This window comes from Cucurbita pepo, chromosome LG04, assembly GCF_002806865.2.
Source record: "Cucurbita pepo subsp. pepo cultivar mu-cu-16 chromosome LG04, ASM280686v2, whole genome shotgun sequence".
In the NCBI taxonomy this organism is placed as follows: Eukaryota; Viridiplantae; Streptophyta; class Magnoliopsida; order Cucurbitales; family Cucurbitaceae; genus Cucurbita; species Cucurbita pepo.
This window is the reverse complement of record NC_036641.1, coordinates 10,004,501-10,023,451: the sequence shown is the minus strand read 5'-3', so window position 1 is coordinate 10,023,451 and position 18,951 is coordinate 10,004,501. Positions and strand designations below refer to the sequence as shown.

Sequence of the window (18,951 nt, the reverse complement as noted above, 5' to 3'; positions counted from 1 at the left end):
GGGGGGGGGCGTTGTTGTTGCAGGGCTGGGAGACCACAATGAGTAATTATGATAAAAAGTATGGAGCAAAATGCACAAGTGAAGGACATGCCGAAAGGTAGCAATGCAAGTGCCCAGATACTGGCCCCGAAATGATGTACCCATAAGTTAAGCATAGATAGTAAGTGGTTTGTAGGTCAATTAAACTGTTGTACCTGATGACTAGAATCAACTAGATTCTAACAGTCAGAATTTTTTGTTTCAGACTCCCCCAATCATAATAGAGTGTTCATCATAAATTTTGGCAGATATTTGCCAAATACAATAATATCTTTCAACAACTTTGTACCACACAATCACATGAATAATGCAGGAACAATTCAGCATGGATGGGAACCAAAAGTGTATTTGGGTGAGGAATCTAGCCTGCACAACATTTCTAATAGCACAATTAACAAATTTTCAAGCAAGATAGAAACGCATAATAAGTTAAATTCAATAACTGGTGCAAATGCTCAAAGAGCATAAACCTCGCAGTTTTCAATCAATTTTCATTCAAACAACTCAAAATAATAATAATAATAAGTTTTTAAAAATTGATGAGTATAAATTATTAAAGACATTTCAAATCATTGTAATGTGCACCAAAAACAGGGAAATGGTTGAATTTCCTTATAGTTTTACAGAAATCTAAAAAAATATAGAGTTTAATGATAATAATAATAATATTTTGCTATCAAAATCTACATAGAAAGATATCACATAATCATAATTTCATTTAAGTATGAATAAAATTAAAATAATTGAATACTCGTACATACTATTGATGTTTGTAATCCACTGCTTCAAGAAAATAAAGTAAAAAGAACGGCTTACCAACTATATTAGAACCCTTCCAAATTGTGATTTTCTAAATGCCACTCAGCATCAAACAATAACTCATCTCCTTTTCTCAAATACAAAGTTGGTCTAAAAACCAACATTCATAAAAAGCTAGCAATTGCTAATAATCACAAAGGGAAACGCATAGGAAATTTAAAATGTTAATTATATAGTAGAGTGTGGACCGTAAAGCAGAAGCATGGGAATCAAAGTACTTGAAAAAGGGAATTATAAGGACATATTTAAGATCTAAGTTGAACGGTTAATAAACTATAAGAAAAGTTAGGAAAATCCATACACTATATACATAAAGACCTCCCTCCTCTCCTCTCCTTTTCANAAAAAAAAAAAAAAAAAAAAAAAAAAAAAAAAAACCAATAATATGGAAATTCTAGAAACGCAACATGGAAACCAATTAAAAAGACATACGCTGAAAAATCAGCAGAGCCAGTGGCAGCACGTAAAGCATTGGTATCCAGACAACAACTCCAAACTGCACCTTTATGACCTTCAAATGTACCAATCCAATCGCCAGTTTCTCCATTTCTGAGCATGGGATTGGAATCTGAATGGTGCAGAAAAGCATACTTCAAAGGCAACCCAAGATAACAAAGTCTGAAATATGCTTTGAGCAAACAACCAATACACAAGGGTCTCAACGAATCAACAACAACGGCTAAAATAGCAATGCCCACATGTACCACAGGTATCAATTAAAGTCAAAAGGGCTGACACTGAACAAACATGATCCATAATCATTCAACACTCATAAACTGATGATGACCTAAATGAACAGTTTGCAGAAACTTGCGCGATTCATAAATTCAATATAAAAAGAAAAAAAAAACGAAAAAAAATTTGTTATGTTGAGCCGTACCCTTGCTGGCACTGATGAGGAAGAATCCATCCGGCGTAACAGGGCTATAACATAGATCCACAACCGGTCTTGAATGGCCATGGCATACAAGAGGAATAGCCACTCTCTTCTTATCCATCGCTCACAAAATTCAACTACTTACAGTTCTATAAATCTAACCTAAAAATACTATGGATTTGCTCCTTATTGATTCCTTTAAATGTGTATTTCAAAATCGAATAACGAAATCAAAACCCTAAAGCCGCAAATCCTCACAAATCCATAACCAACTGTAAGCAGGAAGACGAGGGCGATCAGTAAGCTGTTTGAATTGTGATCGAAACGGAAATTGGAGCGAGAAATGGCGGTATATAACACAGGTGAGAGACGCTAACAACTGAGCTAACACCCACACCTCCTAACCCTCTAAAATGGCTCTGATAAAATCAAAATCTAAACCCCAAAATTACAGCGAAAACGAAAATTCCCCAAAAAAAAACCTTAAAAAGGAAAATCTAACAAAGCAGAGCTTCCTAGAGAAGGGCTAGGCGCAACCATAACTGGCTTCACACCTGACCTTATATAATTGTGAAACGACTTCTTTTTTCCCCTTTTCTTTGCGTTTTTTTTATTTTTTATTTTTTCTTCTGGGCCTGGCCTGTTTTATTGGGCCTTATTGAGTTAGCTTTATTTTGAGCCTGGCCCATTAAAACATGATAATTTCGTTTTTTCTTTTTTGCCCTTTTTCTTCTGGACCTGGGCTGAATTATTGGGCCTTATTGAGTAGTTTTATTTTGAGGCTGGCCCATTCAAACATGATTATTTCGTTTTTTCTTTTTTTCCTTTTTTATTTTGAGCCTGGCCTGATTTATTGGGCCTGATTTATTGGGCCTTATTGAGTAGCTTTAATTTGAGCCTGGCCCATTAAAACATGATAGTTTCGTTTTTCTTTTTTACCCTTTTATTTTGGGCCTGGCCTGATTTATTGGGCCTTATTGAGTAGCTTTATTTTGAAGCTGGCCCATTAAAACATGATAATTTCGTTTTCTCTCTTTTTCCCTTTTCTTCTGGACCTGGGCTGACTTATTGGGCCTTTTTGAGTAGCTTAATTTTGATGCTGGCCCATTAAAACATGATAATTTCATTTTTCTTTTGGGCCTCCGTTGAGATGGGCTTTAGCTTGAGACCGACCCATTTAGTGTTGAGGCCCGTTTCGTTGTTCTTTTCTTTGCCGAAAACGCAAGAAACCGGGACATCCACCTCCAATTCATTGACAGTACAACGAAATCTCATTCTGGTTTACCGACTATCGTTCAAATCTTGATCGTCTTGTAAAACTTCAATTTCTAAAGGGTGTTTTCAATGGCGACAATGGAGGTCGAGACCCAGAAAGTGTTGTCGACGATGGTGGATAGTTGCTCGGCGAAACAGGCGGCGAAACAAGGTGAGGGTCTGAGGCAGTACTATCTGCAACATATTCACGAGCTGCAGCTACAGGTCCGTCAGAAATCCCATAATCTGAATCGTCTTGAAGCTCAGCGGAACGAGCTGAATTCGAAAGGTACCAGTCAATTCTGAATTTTTAATTTCTTATTTACCTTAAGGGTTTGTGGGTTTTTGTGGGTAGCGTTCGTTTTTCTCGATTGGTTTGTGTTGGTCAGTTCACAAATGTCATACTTTTTGTTTACTCCGCTGAAGAATTGTTACATAAAGTGAATTAGGGAAAAAATGAAAACTTGATTACTTCCGAGGAAGATACAAGAATAGTTAATTAGTACTCTTTCGTTATGTTGCTGTTCTTCCCATTTCCTTCAACGAGCGAACTGTTTTTGGAATTAAGATTCTATCCCTCCATATCATTTGGTATAAGTATAAATGATTGGAAACCGCTTAATGGTGCCTTAGTATCTGAAATATGTGGGGAGAAGAAGCCAAATGTCTTGATCTGGGACTCCTGGAATTGAATTCCTCTAGGGCTGTAACCAACTTCGTTTCCTGGAGAGTAATTAAGCGTGGTACTTGATGAGGGTGAAAGTAATTATGACTGGTGATTGAGCAGTGGGTGAACTTTGATGTAATTGTCCTCTTCAAATAACTGTCCGAGTAAATATCTTCTGCTTTAGATCTTGCAATTCTATAACTTTTTAATGGGATCTTAGAAACAAAAACAATTCCTACACTGGGCTCTGTTATTTGTAAGAAGCTTACTTATTGTCTCACCATTGCATTTATTTCGTTAGTTTAATAATAAGATTAACCAGAGCCAGTGGACTGTTTTGATGATAACTTCATTTTTGAGTTTGCCTAATCGAAACTGCACGTTTATTTCCTGGGAAGTCCCAACGTTAACCTGTTGATATATGATTTAATTGAGGCTATTTCATTTCTAACTCGTATTAATATTTACAGTGCGCATGCTACGGGAAGAGCTGCAGCTGCTTCAAGAGCCAGGATCCTATGTTGGAGAAGTTGTTAAAGTCATGGGAAAGAACAAAGTTTTAGTCAAGGTAAGTGGGCTTCTCTTGTTTTTATGTCAGGAAAAAAGTAGTAATAATAAATAAATAAATTACAGATTCATTGCCATTCTCCTTCCCTCCCTCACCCCCTCCATGCATTGGGATACGCATTGATATTACATAAGAACTTCTGTTTGGAACTCCTTTTGAGTCAAGTTCAATATTCTGAAATTAAAATATGAAAATGCATTTAAGCTCATATCATCGAGTCCATATCATTAACATACTGAGATTTGACTTCTGATACTTGCTGGGCAACTGAATTGGCCTTGTAATGCTTCAAATAATTAGCGTTGTATCCTAATATTAATCAACGTTTCTAATTGTATTTGTGTTTATATGGTAATATGATCTTAGAAGTTCAATTCCAAAACATTCTATCTCAACTAGCTTATTGGATGTTCGTCTTTTCCCAACTTCTATTTGTTCTTCACCTGCACAGGTCCATCCAGAAGGGAAGTATGTGGTTGATATTGACAAAAGTATCGATATCACTAAAATCACACCGTCAACTAGAGTTGCTCTCCGTAATGACAGCTATGTTCTTCATTTAATCTTGCCAAGCAAAGTAGATCCCCTTGTTAATCTTATGAAAGTTGAAAAGGTTCCTGATTCTACTTATGATATGATTGGTGGTCTTGACCAGCAAATAAAGGAAATAAAAGAGGTTTGTGCGTTGCAAATAGTTTTCTTGTTGTTAACTACTTGTTAGTCAATAATCTGTTCTAAAATATTAATTCCAATTTATAGGTTATTGAACTTCCCATTAAGCATCCCGAACTATTTGAGAGTCTTGGAATAGCTCAACCAAAGGTAATGATAATATTATATGCCACAATGTTACTTCCTTACTAGTTTCTTGCAATATATGCTGGTCCTGTCAAATACATATCTCTCACCATGCACTTCAAATAGGGTGTCCTGCTATATGGACCACCTGGTACAGGGAAGACACTGTTGGCTAGAGCAGTGGCGCACCATACAGATTGTACTTTCATCAGGGTGTCTGGGTCTGAATTGGTCCAGAAATATATTGGAGAAGGCTCTAGAATGGTCCGAGAGCTTTTCGTCATGGCCAGGTTTGTTTTCATATTTTCTTTTGTGTATGCATGGTCCTTTTCTCAACTTCCTTCAATGACTAGAACCCAAATCAGGAACGGGCCTTTTGGTGCCAAAATTTTGTTGACTGGAAATGGGCAATCTAGGATTTCAATTTTCCACCCATGAAAGTGTTCAAACAAACATCCCAGAAAAATAATTGCATAAACCAAACCTGGAAAAGATTGTATCTTAAGTTGTGTCACCCTCTTTAATCTTATGCATATTTTTATTGTTCCAACTGCAATCATTTCTTGATTTTTCCTCTGCAGGGAGCATGCGCCTTCTATCATTTTCATGGATGAAATTGATAGCATTGGGTCTGCTAGAATGGAATCCGGGAGTGGTAATGGTGATAGCGAGGTGCAGCGTACTATGTTGGAACTTCTTAACCAGCTCGATGGATTTGAAGCATCAAATAAGATCAAGGTACAATACCTAGACTCCATTTGTGAAGGATGGTGAGCATATCTTATGACAAACATTGATTAAATATTTCTTAGTAAAATTAAACAAAAGACTAACATTAAATAAATCATACACTAGCTTTTGGTGAACAACCAATGTTTTAAATATTAGATGAGCGTTGAGGCTTATTCTCTCGATGGGCGTGGTTTATGTCTAGATGTCTTGTAGAGATATGAGGTGTAAGTATCTATCTAAACCGAAAAGGCAAGTAATAGAAGTGTATAACCATCTATTACCAAACATAATGATTAAATTAAAGGGAAAGAAAGTATGTCTTTCTTCAAGTGGGGATTTTAGGGAAGCATTGAGCATTGCATTGTCCCTTAAGATCTACCTATACTGTAGTTTTTGTTTGTGCTTTTCTTAAAATTTCTCACTCTCACATCATGTTGAACCACTCCCGAACGTAATGATTAAATGAAAGGGAAAGGAAGTATGTCCTTATTTAAGTGGAGATTTTAAGGAATATTCATCATTGCATTGTCCCTTAAGATCCACCTTTACTCTTATAGTTTTTGTTTGTTTCTTCTTAAAATTCCTCACCCCCAGATCATGTTGGAACTCTCAAACAAAAATAAATTTCTAAAGGTTTAAATTTCATGTTGTATTGGTATCACAAATATATACTATATATTGATTTCATTCTTCTAGTCTTTACATCAGTTATAAAGATTCCATTCCATGCTTTTTCATAGTGCGTATACTTCTTGTGCCTTTTAAGATACTGAAGATTTTATTCCTGTTTGTACTAAAGTCCATGCAATTCATGGAAACTTATTGGGGCACTTAACTGTCTCCTGACTTATAGTAATCTGACTACCGATTATTTTGGATTAAGATTTTATATCTAAAGTTGGATTCTAACTGCTTGGACTTATTACAGGTCTTGATGGCCACAAATAGGATTGATATTCTGGATCAAGCTCTTCTAAGGCCAGGACGAATTGACAGGAAGATTGAATTCCCAAATCCTAACGAGGATGTAAGCACAACTAGTTGTTTCAGTATATACTTTTGTTATTTAAAGAGTATCATAGAAACACAATGAATTTTACTTCATTTCACTCTGCTTTTTCTGAAGCACTCTTTTCCCAAAAAGGAATTATAAGTTTGTTTGCGATAGAAAGGTAAAAGCCACTTATCATGGTTGTTTGGTTATGCGATAAAGCTGCCTATATATTTCTCTTCTAATAAGGGTTGCGATTTATTAGCTGTTAGGAGTGGTATCAATCATAGTTGCTCTTACTATATTGAAACACTGACATTCAGTTCTTGTGGAATGCAGTCCCGGTTTGATATCTTGAAAATACATTCACGGAAAATGAATTTGATGCGTGGGATCGATTTGAAGAAAATTGCAGAGAAAATGAATGGCGCATCTGGTGCTGAGCTCAAGGTATATCTGTTGTACTTGTATATGATATAAATGCTCTCTCAATGTCGATGTTCTTACATATCACTTGATGATGACTGGTTCGAAAAGAATCTTGAGCGTTCATGCATATAGTTATTCCACGTCAACTGCTATTAACACTAAGTAGCACTTTGAAACATTTATCTATTAATTTCGGAAAAACTATCATAGGTTAGCCTAGTGATTAATAAGGTGACCACCGTCCTGGAATTAATATCCTACAAGTTAGCACCAAATGTAGTAGGGCGGGGCAATTATCACGGAAGAAAGCCTGTTTAGCACGATTAGCTAACCTTGTGGTGACCAAAGGATTAGCTAACAGCTCTTGGATCTAAAGCTCCTCTTGGATAGTTATCTCTGCATATATTAAAAAATTGTTGCCAATTCGATTACACGAAAGCATTAGAACAAATGTAATCACGATTGCTGTTGAGTGTTTACGTCAATTACTTTTTGGTGGCATATGTTGTGCTTTAATGCAGGCGGTGTGCACAGAAGCTGGGATGTTTGCTTTGAGAGAAAGAAGGGTTCACGTGACTCAGGAAGATTTTGAGATGGCCGTGGCCAAGGTAATGAAGAAGGAATCAGAGAAGAACATGTCGTTGCGAAAACTCTGGAAGTAGAATACCATACGAAGCACCCAATGGCCGAGCAAATTTCAAGCATTATTGTTGCTTACCCTTTTCGTTTTTGAATTCTCTGCCTCACCTGGGCTGTGCTTGGACGTTGTTGAACTTGCTCATTTTACCTTGAATGATGTTTTCTTGTCGTCAACTCTTTTATACTCAATTGTATCTGTAACTTAAAAGTCTCCCCTGCCACATTTTTTACCGCCTCCTTCTCCAAATGTATTGACAAGTTGCATGTAGTTGGCAAGAATTATCAATTGGCTGATAGTTTAGAATTGTGTTCTATATTTACTTCATATCATTCTGACCTTTGAGAATGAGTATTATTACTTCAGGTAAAATATGTTATCACATGGGTAACTTAGTTGCAGTTATTTACGAATAACTCAGGAATGATTGACTTATTTATAATGTGACATAACGTGTTCTACAGTGCATAAGAGTTCAATCTTATGTCTATAATTAGTCAATGAATACAATTGTATAGATTTAATTTAAAATATATATAAATTGAAGAATATATATATATATAATTTAAATGAGATAACAGTGGAATATTTAAATTTAAAATATATATAAATTGAAGAATATATATATATATAATTTAAATGAGATAACAGTGGAATATTTAAATATGATTTAAATAAAAAGAATTGTTTTCAACCATGGTTAATTTGATTCTATTTTTTGGTAGGAATGCAACCATAAATGACACTAAATGATCGACTCATAACTCAGAAATGATCGATATCATGGGACTATAGTTTCAAAATAATGTATACTCATAGAGTCCCATTTTGAAACTATAGTCTTTGAATTTATTATATGAAAGAGTTTAGAAATTAATTCCAAAAAATGTTCGGTTCCAAGAATTATTTTAAAAACATCTGTGCTTTCTTCAACATTAATATTCATCAACATCTGCAAAAAGTCCAGTCCGAATATTTCCTCGATTTCAGGTAACTCGATTTGGAGCTCTCTAATTTCTTTTTATTCCAATTACTTTTTACTAGTTTTCTTTTCGTGTTAATTTGGATGAATGATGGATTGACTTCCATATATTTAATTCTAATTCTGGGTAATGGTTTTTGATCTTTGTGAATTTGTGATCAAGTTTGTTCTAGGGCTGAAAGCTTCGGTCGTTCTCTTTCGGGTAAGGAGATAACCAATGAAAGGGGAAGTACAGTTGGAATCGTCTATTGCCCAAAAACCTACTGACTCTGATCCTCTGCTTGAGAATCAGTCCGATTCATCCCATGGTGGAACCTCCGATGAAATCAGGGACGATGAGGATGCTGAAGCTGGTTCCATTCCCTGTTGTCGTATTTGCCTAGAGAGCGACGCTGAACCAGGTCAATTTCATCGTTACTTTCGTCGTTGGATGTTTATTTTCTTTCTTAATTCATGCTCGGTTAAACAATTTAGATGTTGGCGCAATTCTGTTGAATTTTAGCTTCATTGCATCGTGGGGGTTAATACCACTGATTATTACAGTCATATACAAGTTTTCATAGCTGGGGTAATATCTTCTTCCACTGGCTCAAATCCAATTTTCCATTTTACAGAAGATGAACTGATTTCTCCATGCATGTGCAAAGGCACACAGCAGTTTGTCCATCGATCTTGTCTTGATCATTGGCGCTCCATTAAGGCAATTTTCTTTATTTTAGTTCTTCTACGCTGTTCCTGCTTTCGACTATCAAGGATTTGCTTGTTTCCTATTCTATTTTCTTATGATTTTAATCAATCTGAAAGGATTCTCGTAATTCTGCAGGAAGGGTTTGCTTTCTCGCATTGCACAACATGCAAAGCCCAATTTCATCTGAAAGTTTCCTTATTTGAGGACAACTCTTGGCGTAAAGTTAAATTCAGGCTTTTTGTGGCAAGGGATGTTCTCCTTGTATTTCTAGCTGTTCAAACTGTGAGTTCACTTAAAACTTCCTATGATTCTAAATTTCATTCGAATTCTCTTTTTCTGGAATGCATGAGAAAATTAAATGTTTAAACATAAACTTTTATGGAAAATCTTGTCTGCACTTTGATAATGGAGGGTTTATCCCTTTTGCAGTTAATAGCTGCAATAGGTGGTTATGCGTATATTATGGACAAAGATGGGGCATTCAGAAACTCTTTCAGTGATGGATGGGATCGTATTCTCTCCAAACATCCTATTCCATTTTATTACTGTATTGGTAAACTACTTTTATCTAAACTGGTCAGATTTTTCTTTAAGAATTGGGTCTTAGACGTCTCAGATTATCACAAATACAAATGCTTTATTGATAAATTCAGGCTTCGTTGTTCATTTATACTTGAGATAAAGTAGCAAGGATGTCAAATCTCTCATTTTATTAGTGTTGAAAACTTGTTACTAGTTAATGACAGGAAAATGGATATATTCATCTACCTTTCTGTCAAAATAATTAGTTTACCGTGGAGAGGGGAACGAAGCATTCTTTCTAAGGATGTGAAAACCTCTCCCTAGCAGACACGTTTTAAAATCTTGAGGGGGAGCCCGAAAGGAAAAACTCAAAGAGAACAATATCCGCTAGCAAAGGGCTTGGGCTGTTACACATTGACGTATTAACACTCCCCTTTCCCCTGAAAAGTGTGTGAAATCTTTCATTTAAGTTGACTGCCTGTAAAATTAACTTCAGCGTCCATTTCGAATTTGATGTTGAGGTCTTGTCTTGGGATATAGTTCCATTGTTCACCCATTTCTTTCTGAACATTTTTCGTCTTCTAAATTTCATGGTTAGAAGAGCTATTGGATTAATTATATGCATTATCGACAACTTGTTTCATGGAGATTTGATTTCTTAATGTATTATTGTATGCGTGTTTTCCTTATGCCAGGTGTTCTGGCCTTCTTTGTTCTGCTTGGATTTTTCGGGCTCATACTACATTGTTCCTCCCTGAATAGTAACGATCCACGAGTTGCTGGGTGTCACAACTGTTGCTATGGCTGGGGTATCTTGGATTGTTTCCCTGCATCTATGGAGGCCTGCTTTGCACTTGTTATTGTTTTCGTCGTTATCTTTGTAATCCTTGGCATAGCTTATGGTTTCCTCGCTGCTACTATGGCTATCCAAAGGATCTGGCAAAGGCATTACCACATTCTCACCAAAAGGGAGCTGACTAAAGTAAAGTTCTAAACCCGTTTGTGTTCTTTGTCAGTGGATACCATACCTGTTGCTGGTTTTTATACTTCACTTTTCTGTAGGAATATGTGGTGGAGGATCTTCACGGTTGTTATACCCCTCCAAAATTGGATCCAGAACATGAACAGCACTTGAAAATGCTACAGCTCCTGTAATGAATGGCAGATGAGGTGTTAAATTTTCATTTTGTTTGCTATGATCTTTTGTTTGAGACGATACAATGTGCATTTGCTTAACTGCGTTGTTATAAATGAGCAATGTGGAAAATAGATCTTAACTAATTTGTCACTTACCCCTTCTCGCATTTTGAGCACCAGTTTCAGTTTTTAGGCCATTGTCATCTTCAACATTTTGATTGTTTCTCAAGTGTTCATGAAGTGGGGCATTATTCATATAGATAGTTACTTCTTTCAAAAATAGTTATTTATAAGATAAATTATTTGTGAAATTTAAGTCAATTTAAGCTAAGTTAGAGATTCATATCTACATTCTTATTCAACTTTTCATCGCTTAACAACCAAGACCATTCGTCAATTTTAAGTAACATTCTAAGACAATTCGTAGGTGAATTTGGATCGAAACAATTTGTAGGTGAATTTGGATCGAAAAGTTGTTCGAATAAATTTTTTTGTGAATCCAAAGCTGTCCCATTTCAAATTTCTCACCACCAGTTTGGGTGTCATGAAATGGTAAATGCATTCATATTTGCTTAAAGATATTTGCTTAAAGAATGATGCACTATATACAAGATTTGAACTTTACGAATCTCCCTATCTATACCATATCGCCCCTCGGCTTCGCTGGTTGAAAACAAAACACAAAAAGGTAGTACTATATGGTTTTTCCATCGCTGACAAAAACAAGATGATCACCGTCTCTAATGACCTCTATATCTTCAATGGCAGCTCCATCTTTGGTCAATACCTTTGCACCCACAATCCCATATTTCTTGGAACCGATCTCGAGCAGCTCGTTGTAGCTACCCGGGAGCAGCACCAACTTCCCACCAACTTCGCCAACCTCTGGACAGCTGATTATCACCCTAGCAGGGTTGGTTCCTGAGTGCTCTCCTCCGGTTTGGTTATCAGGAAAAAGAATGTCTTTCCCACCAGAGTGAGCTGCTGACATGATTCCAAACAATGAGTTATTGAAGTTGTTAGTTCTACGCCGTGGACGTGAATGACCCGACAACGAACCATCATTTCCTTCCTGAGGTACGGGGCGAATCGTAGGCTCGCTTGTAAATCTTCCAAGGAAGCGAATCCCAGTCTGCTTCTCGGGAATGGCAATGACAGATTGAGTTTTTGACTCTTTGGTTGTCTGGAAGAGATTTTTAATCTCTTCATGCCCCTGTTGGTCTGCTAGATCTCTTGGAGTCCATCCATGAACATCAGCTTTGTCAATATCAGCTCCTTGTTGAAGAAGGAACTTAACAATCTCAATGTTGTCTTCACAAACAGCAACATGCAAAGCTGTCGTTCCATTGATCTTGGCACTCCTAACGTCTCCTCCATATCGGACAATCTCCTTGAGCAACTGGAGGTTGTTTTGCTCTGCAGCAGTGCACACAAATTGACCCACGTCCCCCGATCGAAGATTAGCTCCATTGTCCATAAGTAGCTGAATAACTGGCTCATGGCCACCTAGTATCGCCTCCCACAATGGCACACTTCCATCAGAATCTGTAGAAAGAGATACAGTAGAAAATAATCAACTTTCCAGTCTGTGAATCAATCAAAAAGTTTATCTGAGAATGAATTCTTTCAATAATTCCATATGTTTATCAGTTTCAACCACGAAGCACATGATAAGGCATATTCTAATGCGATACGATCTGTTTATCAAGCTATGATAAACAAATTGGATGCCAGCAAAGACACAGCATTAATAACAACACCTATAAAGGGAAATGAGACAGGAGAGTTGGACTAAATGTTCTAATGGGTTCCAAAGGTGTCTAAAGCAAACTACTATTGAGATAAGACTTTTTCAAATAAGAATATTTGGTCAACTCGGCTATTAAATACAAGACCACAGAATTCTCAGATTATATTTAAAAAACAAGCAAATAAGTTAAAGAAGATAGTTGACTTGAAGTTGAATAATGGGGAGAAATAAATGCATTTGCAGGGGCAAAGAAAGTCAACGCGGTGCCACCTTATTTTCGTTGCATGGAGAAGTTAGTATCATGAGAAGCAAATAGTTATTGAAACACAGCTGCTGGTGATGCCGTTAATATCAGTAATAAAGGATATGAGTACCTCTGCTATTGGGATCTGCTCCATAGTCCAGTAACAGAAGCACACAGTTCTCGTTTCCATTTGATGCTGCTATGTGCTGGTATTACATGAATGTGAATATAACAAGAAAAGGAAAGGATTCAAACTCAGAAACATGTAAATCTTTTGGAAAATGTTTAGAGCAACAGGAAATTGAGCTCACGAGTGAAGTACGCCCGTTGTTGTCCGATTCATTTGGATCGAGACCTCGTTTCAAAAGCTGGTGTAAAAGCAAGTCATCTCCTCTAAGTGTTGCAAAGCAAAGACTGAGTGGTAGGTCCATTCTGCCTCTAGCTAGCATGTTCTCTGTCTCCAACAATACCCCTTCCATGATGGGGTCCTTGTCTTTGAGGTCCCTCAAATGCTGCCATCCAAGAAAATATACTTGTTAATCGAGTCTATAGACATCATCCGGAAGGAACTCTGGTTAAGCAACATAACATAATTGTAATAAGGAAGCAGACCTGAAGAAGATTGTTCATGATTATGGTCCCATCGCCGACATTAGATTGAACGATATTAAGGAAAGCAGTACGATTCAGACGCAGCAACTGACTCAATCGCTTCGTGCGCACCGTAAATAGTTGTGGCCTGTAACATAACACCCCAATCTCACCACAAAGATCCCCGGTTCTAGCCTCTCCAACAAGCTGCAAATATTGGAGCAGTTCAGTCAGCAAATAACACCAAAAATCCAATATTCTAAGTATCCAAGAGCTTCAATAAACAGACTTGCCTGTTCAACTCCATTCTTGAGAACCAGCAAATCCTGTGAAAAGAATCAAACATTAGACTTTGGTTGAACAGAATTTGGGTTCATAATCAAAGAACTTCAATAATTACCACAGCACCCGTGACAAGAATGTAAAAGTCGGTCGGCGCTTCATTTTGTAAAATCACATCTTCCTTTGGAGGAAAGTACTCTGCCTTCATTTCTGAAACCTATAACATTCAGCAAATCAATTAGACTCATAATAAAAAGAACAATTATCACGGTTAAAACCTCGAGAACTTCAGCTAATTACCAGTTGAAAAAGTAGATCATTCGAAACACCACGAAACAAGTAGACTTTGTCTACTAGAGAATAGAACAGATAATGAGAAATGCTTGATCGAATGGCTTTAGGCAAGGAGTCAAGAGTTTCTTGCTGCTGCAATCCTTCAGAGTCAGTCCTGAACTTTAAACACAAATGTGCAAGCATTTGGTCTTGCAAACGGGGAGGAAGTTGATTCCTATGAGCGAAACTCGAAGCCGCTTGAATGGTATCTCTCTGAGAAAAACAAGTAACAAAGTAGTAAGAACATCAGCAAAACCTACAAATTATCGAAATATTTGAATCATGTATACTTACAAATTTTCTAGTTCTACCGGTGCCATGAACAACTAAGTTGGTCATATTTCCAATCAAATATGCTGTCAAGCCAAGATTGAAAAGCATGTAGAAAATGTCAAAAATCATCTCCTTTGAATTCACAGGATGCAAATCGCCATACCCAACAGTGGTTAAGGTAGTGATGGACCAGTAAATGGAAGTGACATATCTAACCCACAAACTTTGATTGAGAAAGTCATCAATAGACGCTCCAATCCATGTTTTAGTCGGGTCACTATTACGAGCAGCAATAAGATAATAGAAACATGCAGCACAATGAACCGCAAAGAGAGTAACACAAATAAGCTTCGCACATCGAACCCAGAAGTAGTTGTAGTTCTTATCTTTTTCCAATCTGTTTGGAAGAAAGAAAATGGAGATTAACTCAACTTGAACACATCTTTGATTCTGCTTGCTAATATAGACAAAGTTAAAAGTGTTTGTACCTGGAAAACAGAGCACTGACTCTTCTTAGACGCCATAAACGAAGCATGTTGAATAATCCATAGGAACGGAGCGGTGGTGGGGAAATTTTCTGAGCAAGTTCGGAAGGGATTGTTGATATGACATCAAGGATTAGCCATGAACGTGCATACTTTAGAGCTATCTTCTTTGGTTCATCCACAAGTAAATAGGTGGCTTTATGAAGATAAGCCACAAAGAATGTTAGAACAATATCCACAGCAAAAAACCCATTAACCACATTGTCTGTAACTGAGAGTGGCGATTGGGGTTTCTTAAGGAATCCAAACTCGAACGGCGAGACCCAAGCTGTATAAACCACTAAAACAACTAGAAATGTCTCCCAGATCCTGTAGATAGCAAAATCTTAGCCACTTTTTGCAGAAAATTGAAACAAATATGCATCACCCTATACAAACAAACATAAAATAACGCAAGATTACACAAATACATCAATAAAAACAAAAACCAGCTTTAAACATGAGGTGAATCTTAGAATAACCTATATAAAGAACAAAAAGGTGCAGAGATTGTATTATTTACAAACAGGGGAATTCTGAATCCCACCATTCAATACATAAATGGATTAAGAAGGCATAGATTAATTTTTTTTTCAAACCCAATTCAAAAAGTTGAATAAAATTGATGATGGAAGTCAAAGCAACTGCTAAAAAAGGCAATAAGAAGGAACCAATGCATGAATGATGATGAAGAACAAACTGACCTGTATCGACGGTCATAGGGCGATATGATAAACCACCGAAGCTTAACTCTCCGGTTACTTCTAGCTCCAAGAGACGGCAATACTCCGGTGGTGAGGCTATACTGACTGCCATCTCTAGAGAGTTGCTCGAGCTCCTGTTGCCCACAAACAGAAACCCTGAAAACTCCTCTGTTTCTGAGGCCCTCCATTACTGGAAACTACAAAAAAAAAAAAGAGAGAGAGAAGAAAATCTCTCTCGCCTTCCCTGTTGGTTTGAATATCTTGTTCTTGTTCTTGGGTTTGATTCGGTTTCCTTATATAGCGTTTTTTCTCAAGTGGGGTCTGCTCGTTTGCTATTAGCTTGAACCTTGCAGGCCATCAACCCTCGGCTCTGTTATATAGGCGCGTTTCTTGCTCACTGCGTGTAGGCTTTTCGGGAGCGGCTCCCACTGCACAGTTATTTTAGCACCCAATTCACTATTACCCTTAACTTATTCAAATGGGTCAAACCTTCTTCTGTTTGGATTCCTATTCCCCTAACGCCGTGTTTGCCTTGTGCTGTAATATTGGCCATGGAAACTTTTTTTTTTTTTTTTTTTTAATTTCCTTTTTGTATTGGTATTGTGAAATTACTATATTTCTACTTATATATTTCAATTTTTCAAAATATTTTTATTCTCTGTACCTTAAATATTTTAATTCTTACCTTTTCCATTTACGTGGAACGGTGAGTTATAATATCGTCAAATTAATTGTAAAGCTTCCATCTTTATCTCTATATTTATTGGATTAAAAAAATTATTTCAAGATTCAACCAATATATTTATATTTTTATGTGTATTTAATACATTATAAACTCATAATAATAAAAAAAATAAAAATAAAAAAAGTTACTTTATGTACAACTGTGTAGTTTTTACTGGTATGGTTGAGTGTGAAACAGAAAACAGTAAATGAGAAATAATTATTCCTATTTGACTTATTATAAATTCAATTATATATATATATATATATATATATATATATACACGCATGTGCAAATATTTTTTTAATTTAGTAATATTTTGGGTGGGAGAATCGAGGGTTGGATCTTTAATGAGAAATTTTAGATATAATATTAAAGATTTGCTATGAGATGACTTAATTTAAAGCAATATCTTCAACACGTTAACGAATTAATTAGGTGATTACATTTCCTAAGGAATGGAAATTTAAACGGTAAAATTATAGGAATTTTACTGTTTAGGGATAAAACTGAAATGAAAAAAAAAAAAAAAGGAAATAAATGTTTATTCTTCCGTCATAAATTCAAAAATTATGTATTTAAGATTTTTAAATTATATACATAATAAATAAATGAAAGAAATCTGAGAATTTAATAAAAATGATTATAATTCGGTTATTTTAAGAGAGAAGTCCAAATTGCCCTTGGATGGGAAACACCGCCATGCCACGCTGGCAGAGCTAAACCCTCGTAAAATGTATTCCAGCTGAAGTCTACAAATCCGTGATGGGCAAAAACGGGAAATTCCTTTTTTTTTTCTTTCATTATGCGCGTGAGATGACTCGCCTGAAACACCAACCACCTTGCGTGCATGTCTTCTAACTTTCACGCCCACCCTAAATTATTTTATTTATTTATAGTCTAAGTTAAATATATGTTATATATATCTCAATTATGTAGGAAAATTGTCAAAATTTGTCTGAAGAAATTTGGTGTTTTTTTTTTTTACCATCTATTCTTTTACTAATATATTTAAACTCATGAATGACCATAACAAAGAGAAATTTACTTATTAATATAAATTTACTTTATGTAGCGTAATACTTAGTATGCAAATTGATTAATACTAATTAATAGAAATTTACGTTTAAGTAGTATATTAATGAATAATTACTCCTTTCAAATTGTTTTATTACCATACCTAGACATGCAGCTAATCTCAATAAAATAATAATTAAATACATTTGGACCAAAATGTCATAAGAAATTATCCAAACAGATAGATAAAAAAAAAAAAAAAATTAAAAGTGGATAACTGATGACAAGGTAATAGACAAAAAGAAAGAACACTAAGAATCAGGTATAGGAAACCATAAATAAACAAGTTCTCAATGGTTGAATTCAATAACAAAAAATATATATATTTCAAATTTTCTTCTTTTAATCTAAATAAATTAAATTTAATGTTAATTTCTAATGTATCTTGGTTTATACTTTAAATTGGATAGTATCAGAAGAGGTTATGCCAACACTAAATAGATGACATCGATAAAAAGTATTGTTTTTGCGCTATTTTAAAAAATAGTGTCATCTTCTGACGCACGTATACAGACGTTAGAAAACAAAAAATGTCATCTTTCTCATCGCTCCTTTTCTAACTCCTTTCAAGTGGTGTCAAGAGAAATTATATTTTTTAAAGTTATTATTTTTTGCGTAGGGATATAATGAAATTACCATTTTGACATGGTTAGAGGTAGATCTTATCGTATATTAAACTGTTAACCTCAGGGTAGTCTATAACGGTACTTTCATTTAATTTCTTGAAAACAGGATGCGTACCTTAATTGTTAAGCTATTGTGAGGATTGGAGTAATGGCATAATGGAAGATAGTGATGACATGTCATTCCGGACTCCCGTCTAAATTCTCCTTCCAATAATTATTTAATTAATTACCTTTTAATGCATTTTTAATTATTTCCAAATATTACCCTTCAATTTCTTGCCGACCACATTCCAGTGCCACCTATTATTCCAATGTTATCTCCAGAAGCGGATTTAATTACAAGATATATTATTTTTTAATTCAAAAAATTCTTTTATTCTTGAAAAAAAAAAACTTTTAAATTTTAAAATTAAGATACTCTAAATACCCGTTCATTTTCATACAACTCTTACTTTGAATGCTACTCGAGTTCTCTTACATCTACCTTTCTCTCTACCCTTGGTGATTCGATCCCGACATTCCTTGGAGTTAGAATTTTACCTACCTGCACGATTTAAACCTCTATCAAATATAAAATCCTAAAATTCTTCTCCTAAAATCTTGCTAACAGTCAGATTTTTAAGAGACCACCTAACATAAAATTGCTCTAAAAATTTCCTTTAACCATATATACCAATATTTTA

General features: G+C 35.6%; 4 protein-coding genes across 6 annotated transcripts in view; 2 read left to right on the top strand and 2 right to left on the bottom strand.

The window, feature by feature from the left end:
- LOC111793514 (serine-threonine kinase receptor-associated protein-like) overlaps nucleotides 1–2,277 on the bottom strand; it is a 4,749-nt gene extending 2,472 nt beyond the window's left edge. For both annotated transcript variants that reach the window (XM_023675426.1, XM_023675427.1), the window contains exons 1-2: nucleotides 1,739–2,277; nucleotides 1,291–1,426 (exon numbers count right to left, since the gene is read on the bottom strand). In XM_023675426.1, the coding sequence (XP_023531194.1) occupies nucleotides 1,291–1,426; nucleotides 1,739–1,856 (254 nt within the window). In that variant the 5' untranslated portion in view covers nucleotides 1,857–2,277. The remainder of the gene's footprint in view (nucleotides 1–1,290; nucleotides 1,427–1,738) is intronic.
- Nucleotides 2,278–2,954: 677 nt separating this feature from the next.
- On the top strand, nucleotides 2,955–8,127 carry LOC111793888 (26S proteasome regulatory subunit 8 homolog A-like). Its single transcript, XM_023675955.1, has 9 exons — nucleotides 2,955–3,278; nucleotides 4,127–4,224; nucleotides 4,676–4,900; nucleotides 4,984–5,046; nucleotides 5,149–5,312; nucleotides 5,604–5,760; nucleotides 6,683–6,781; nucleotides 7,085–7,195; nucleotides 7,696–8,127. The coding sequence occupies exons 1-9, from the start codon at nucleotides 3,080–3,082 to the stop codon at nucleotides 7,834–7,836; spliced, it is 1,257 nt and encodes a 418-aa protein (XP_023531723.1). The 5' UTR covers nucleotides 2,955–3,079; the 3' UTR covers nucleotides 7,837–8,127.
- A 506-nt stretch (nucleotides 8,128–8,633) lies between these two features.
- LOC111793889 lies at nucleotides 8,634–11,300 on the top strand. 2 transcript variants are annotated; one of them, XM_023675957.1, is made up of 7 exons: nucleotides 8,634–8,801; nucleotides 8,967–9,194; nucleotides 9,408–9,493; nucleotides 9,617–9,763; nucleotides 9,911–10,034; nucleotides 10,699–10,985; nucleotides 11,066–11,300. In XM_023675957.1, exons 2-7 carry the CDS (start codon nucleotides 9,011–9,013, stop codon nucleotides 11,156–11,158), a joined length of 921 nt encoding a protein of 306 aa, XP_023531725.1. In that variant the 5' UTR covers nucleotides 8,634–8,801; nucleotides 8,967–9,010; the 3' UTR covers nucleotides 11,159–11,300. The 2 variants fall into 2 exon arrangements, with proteins under 2 accessions (XP_023531725.1, XP_023531724.1); XM_023675956.1 differs by having other exon boundaries at nucleotides 8,635–8,801; nucleotides 8,957–9,194.
- A 335-nt stretch (nucleotides 11,301–11,635) lies between these two features.
- Nucleotides 11,636–16,156, bottom strand: LOC111793887 (potassium channel AKT1-like). Its single transcript, XM_023675954.1, has 10 exons — nucleotides 15,842–16,156; nucleotides 15,102–15,467; nucleotides 14,635–15,010; nucleotides 14,308–14,553; nucleotides 14,126–14,224; nucleotides 14,019–14,051; nucleotides 13,747–13,932; nucleotides 13,446–13,646; nucleotides 13,265–13,340; nucleotides 11,636–12,685 (listed from the first exon to the last, which is right to left on the bottom strand). Exons 1-10 carry the CDS (start codon nucleotides 16,027–16,029, stop codon nucleotides 11,835–11,837), a joined length of 2,622 nt encoding a protein of 873 aa, XP_023531722.1. The 5' UTR covers nucleotides 16,030–16,156; the 3' UTR covers nucleotides 11,636–11,834.
- Between the last annotated feature and the right edge of the window lie 2,795 nt (nucleotides 16,157–18,951).

Excerpts from the sequence above, each read along its gene's own strand:
- LOC111793889 (XM_023675957.1), top strand. The coding sequence starts at position 9,011 with ATGAAAGGGGAAGTACAGTTGGAATCGTCTATTGCCCAAAAACCTACT. Across the intron at positions 9,494-9,616 it reads ATCATTGGCGCTCCATTAAG|GAAGGGTTTGCTTTCTCGCA; the intron begins GCAATTTTCTTT and ends GTAATTCTGCAG. Across the intron at positions 9,764-9,910 it reads TATTTCTAGCTGTTCAAACT|TTAATAGCTGCAATAGGTGG; the intron begins GTGAGTTCACTT and ends TCCCTTTTGCAG.
- LOC111793887 (XM_023675954.1), bottom strand. The coding sequence starts at position 16,029 with ATGGAGGGCCTCAGAAACAGAGGAGTTTTCAGGGTTTCTGTTTGTGGG. Across the intron at positions 14,052-14,125 it reads TTCTTGTCACGGGTGCTGTG|GATTTGCTGGTTCTCAAGAA; the intron begins GTAATTATTGAA and ends TTCTTTTCACAG. Across the intron at positions 13,933-14,018 it reads TCAAGAATGGAGTTGAACAG|CTTGTTGGAGAGGCTAGAAC; the intron begins GCAAGTCTGTTT and ends CAATATTTGCAG.
- LOC111793888 (XM_023675955.1), top strand. The coding sequence starts at position 3,080 with ATGGCGACAATGGAGGTCGAGACCCAGAAAGTGTTGTCGACGATGGTG. Across the intron at positions 5,047-5,148 it reads TTGGAATAGCTCAACCAAAG|GGTGTCCTGCTATATGGACC; the intron begins GTAATGATAATA and ends CACTTCAAATAG. Across the intron at positions 6,782-7,084 it reads TCCCAAATCCTAACGAGGAT|TCCCGGTTTGATATCTTGAA; the intron begins GTAAGCACAACT and ends TGTGGAATGCAG.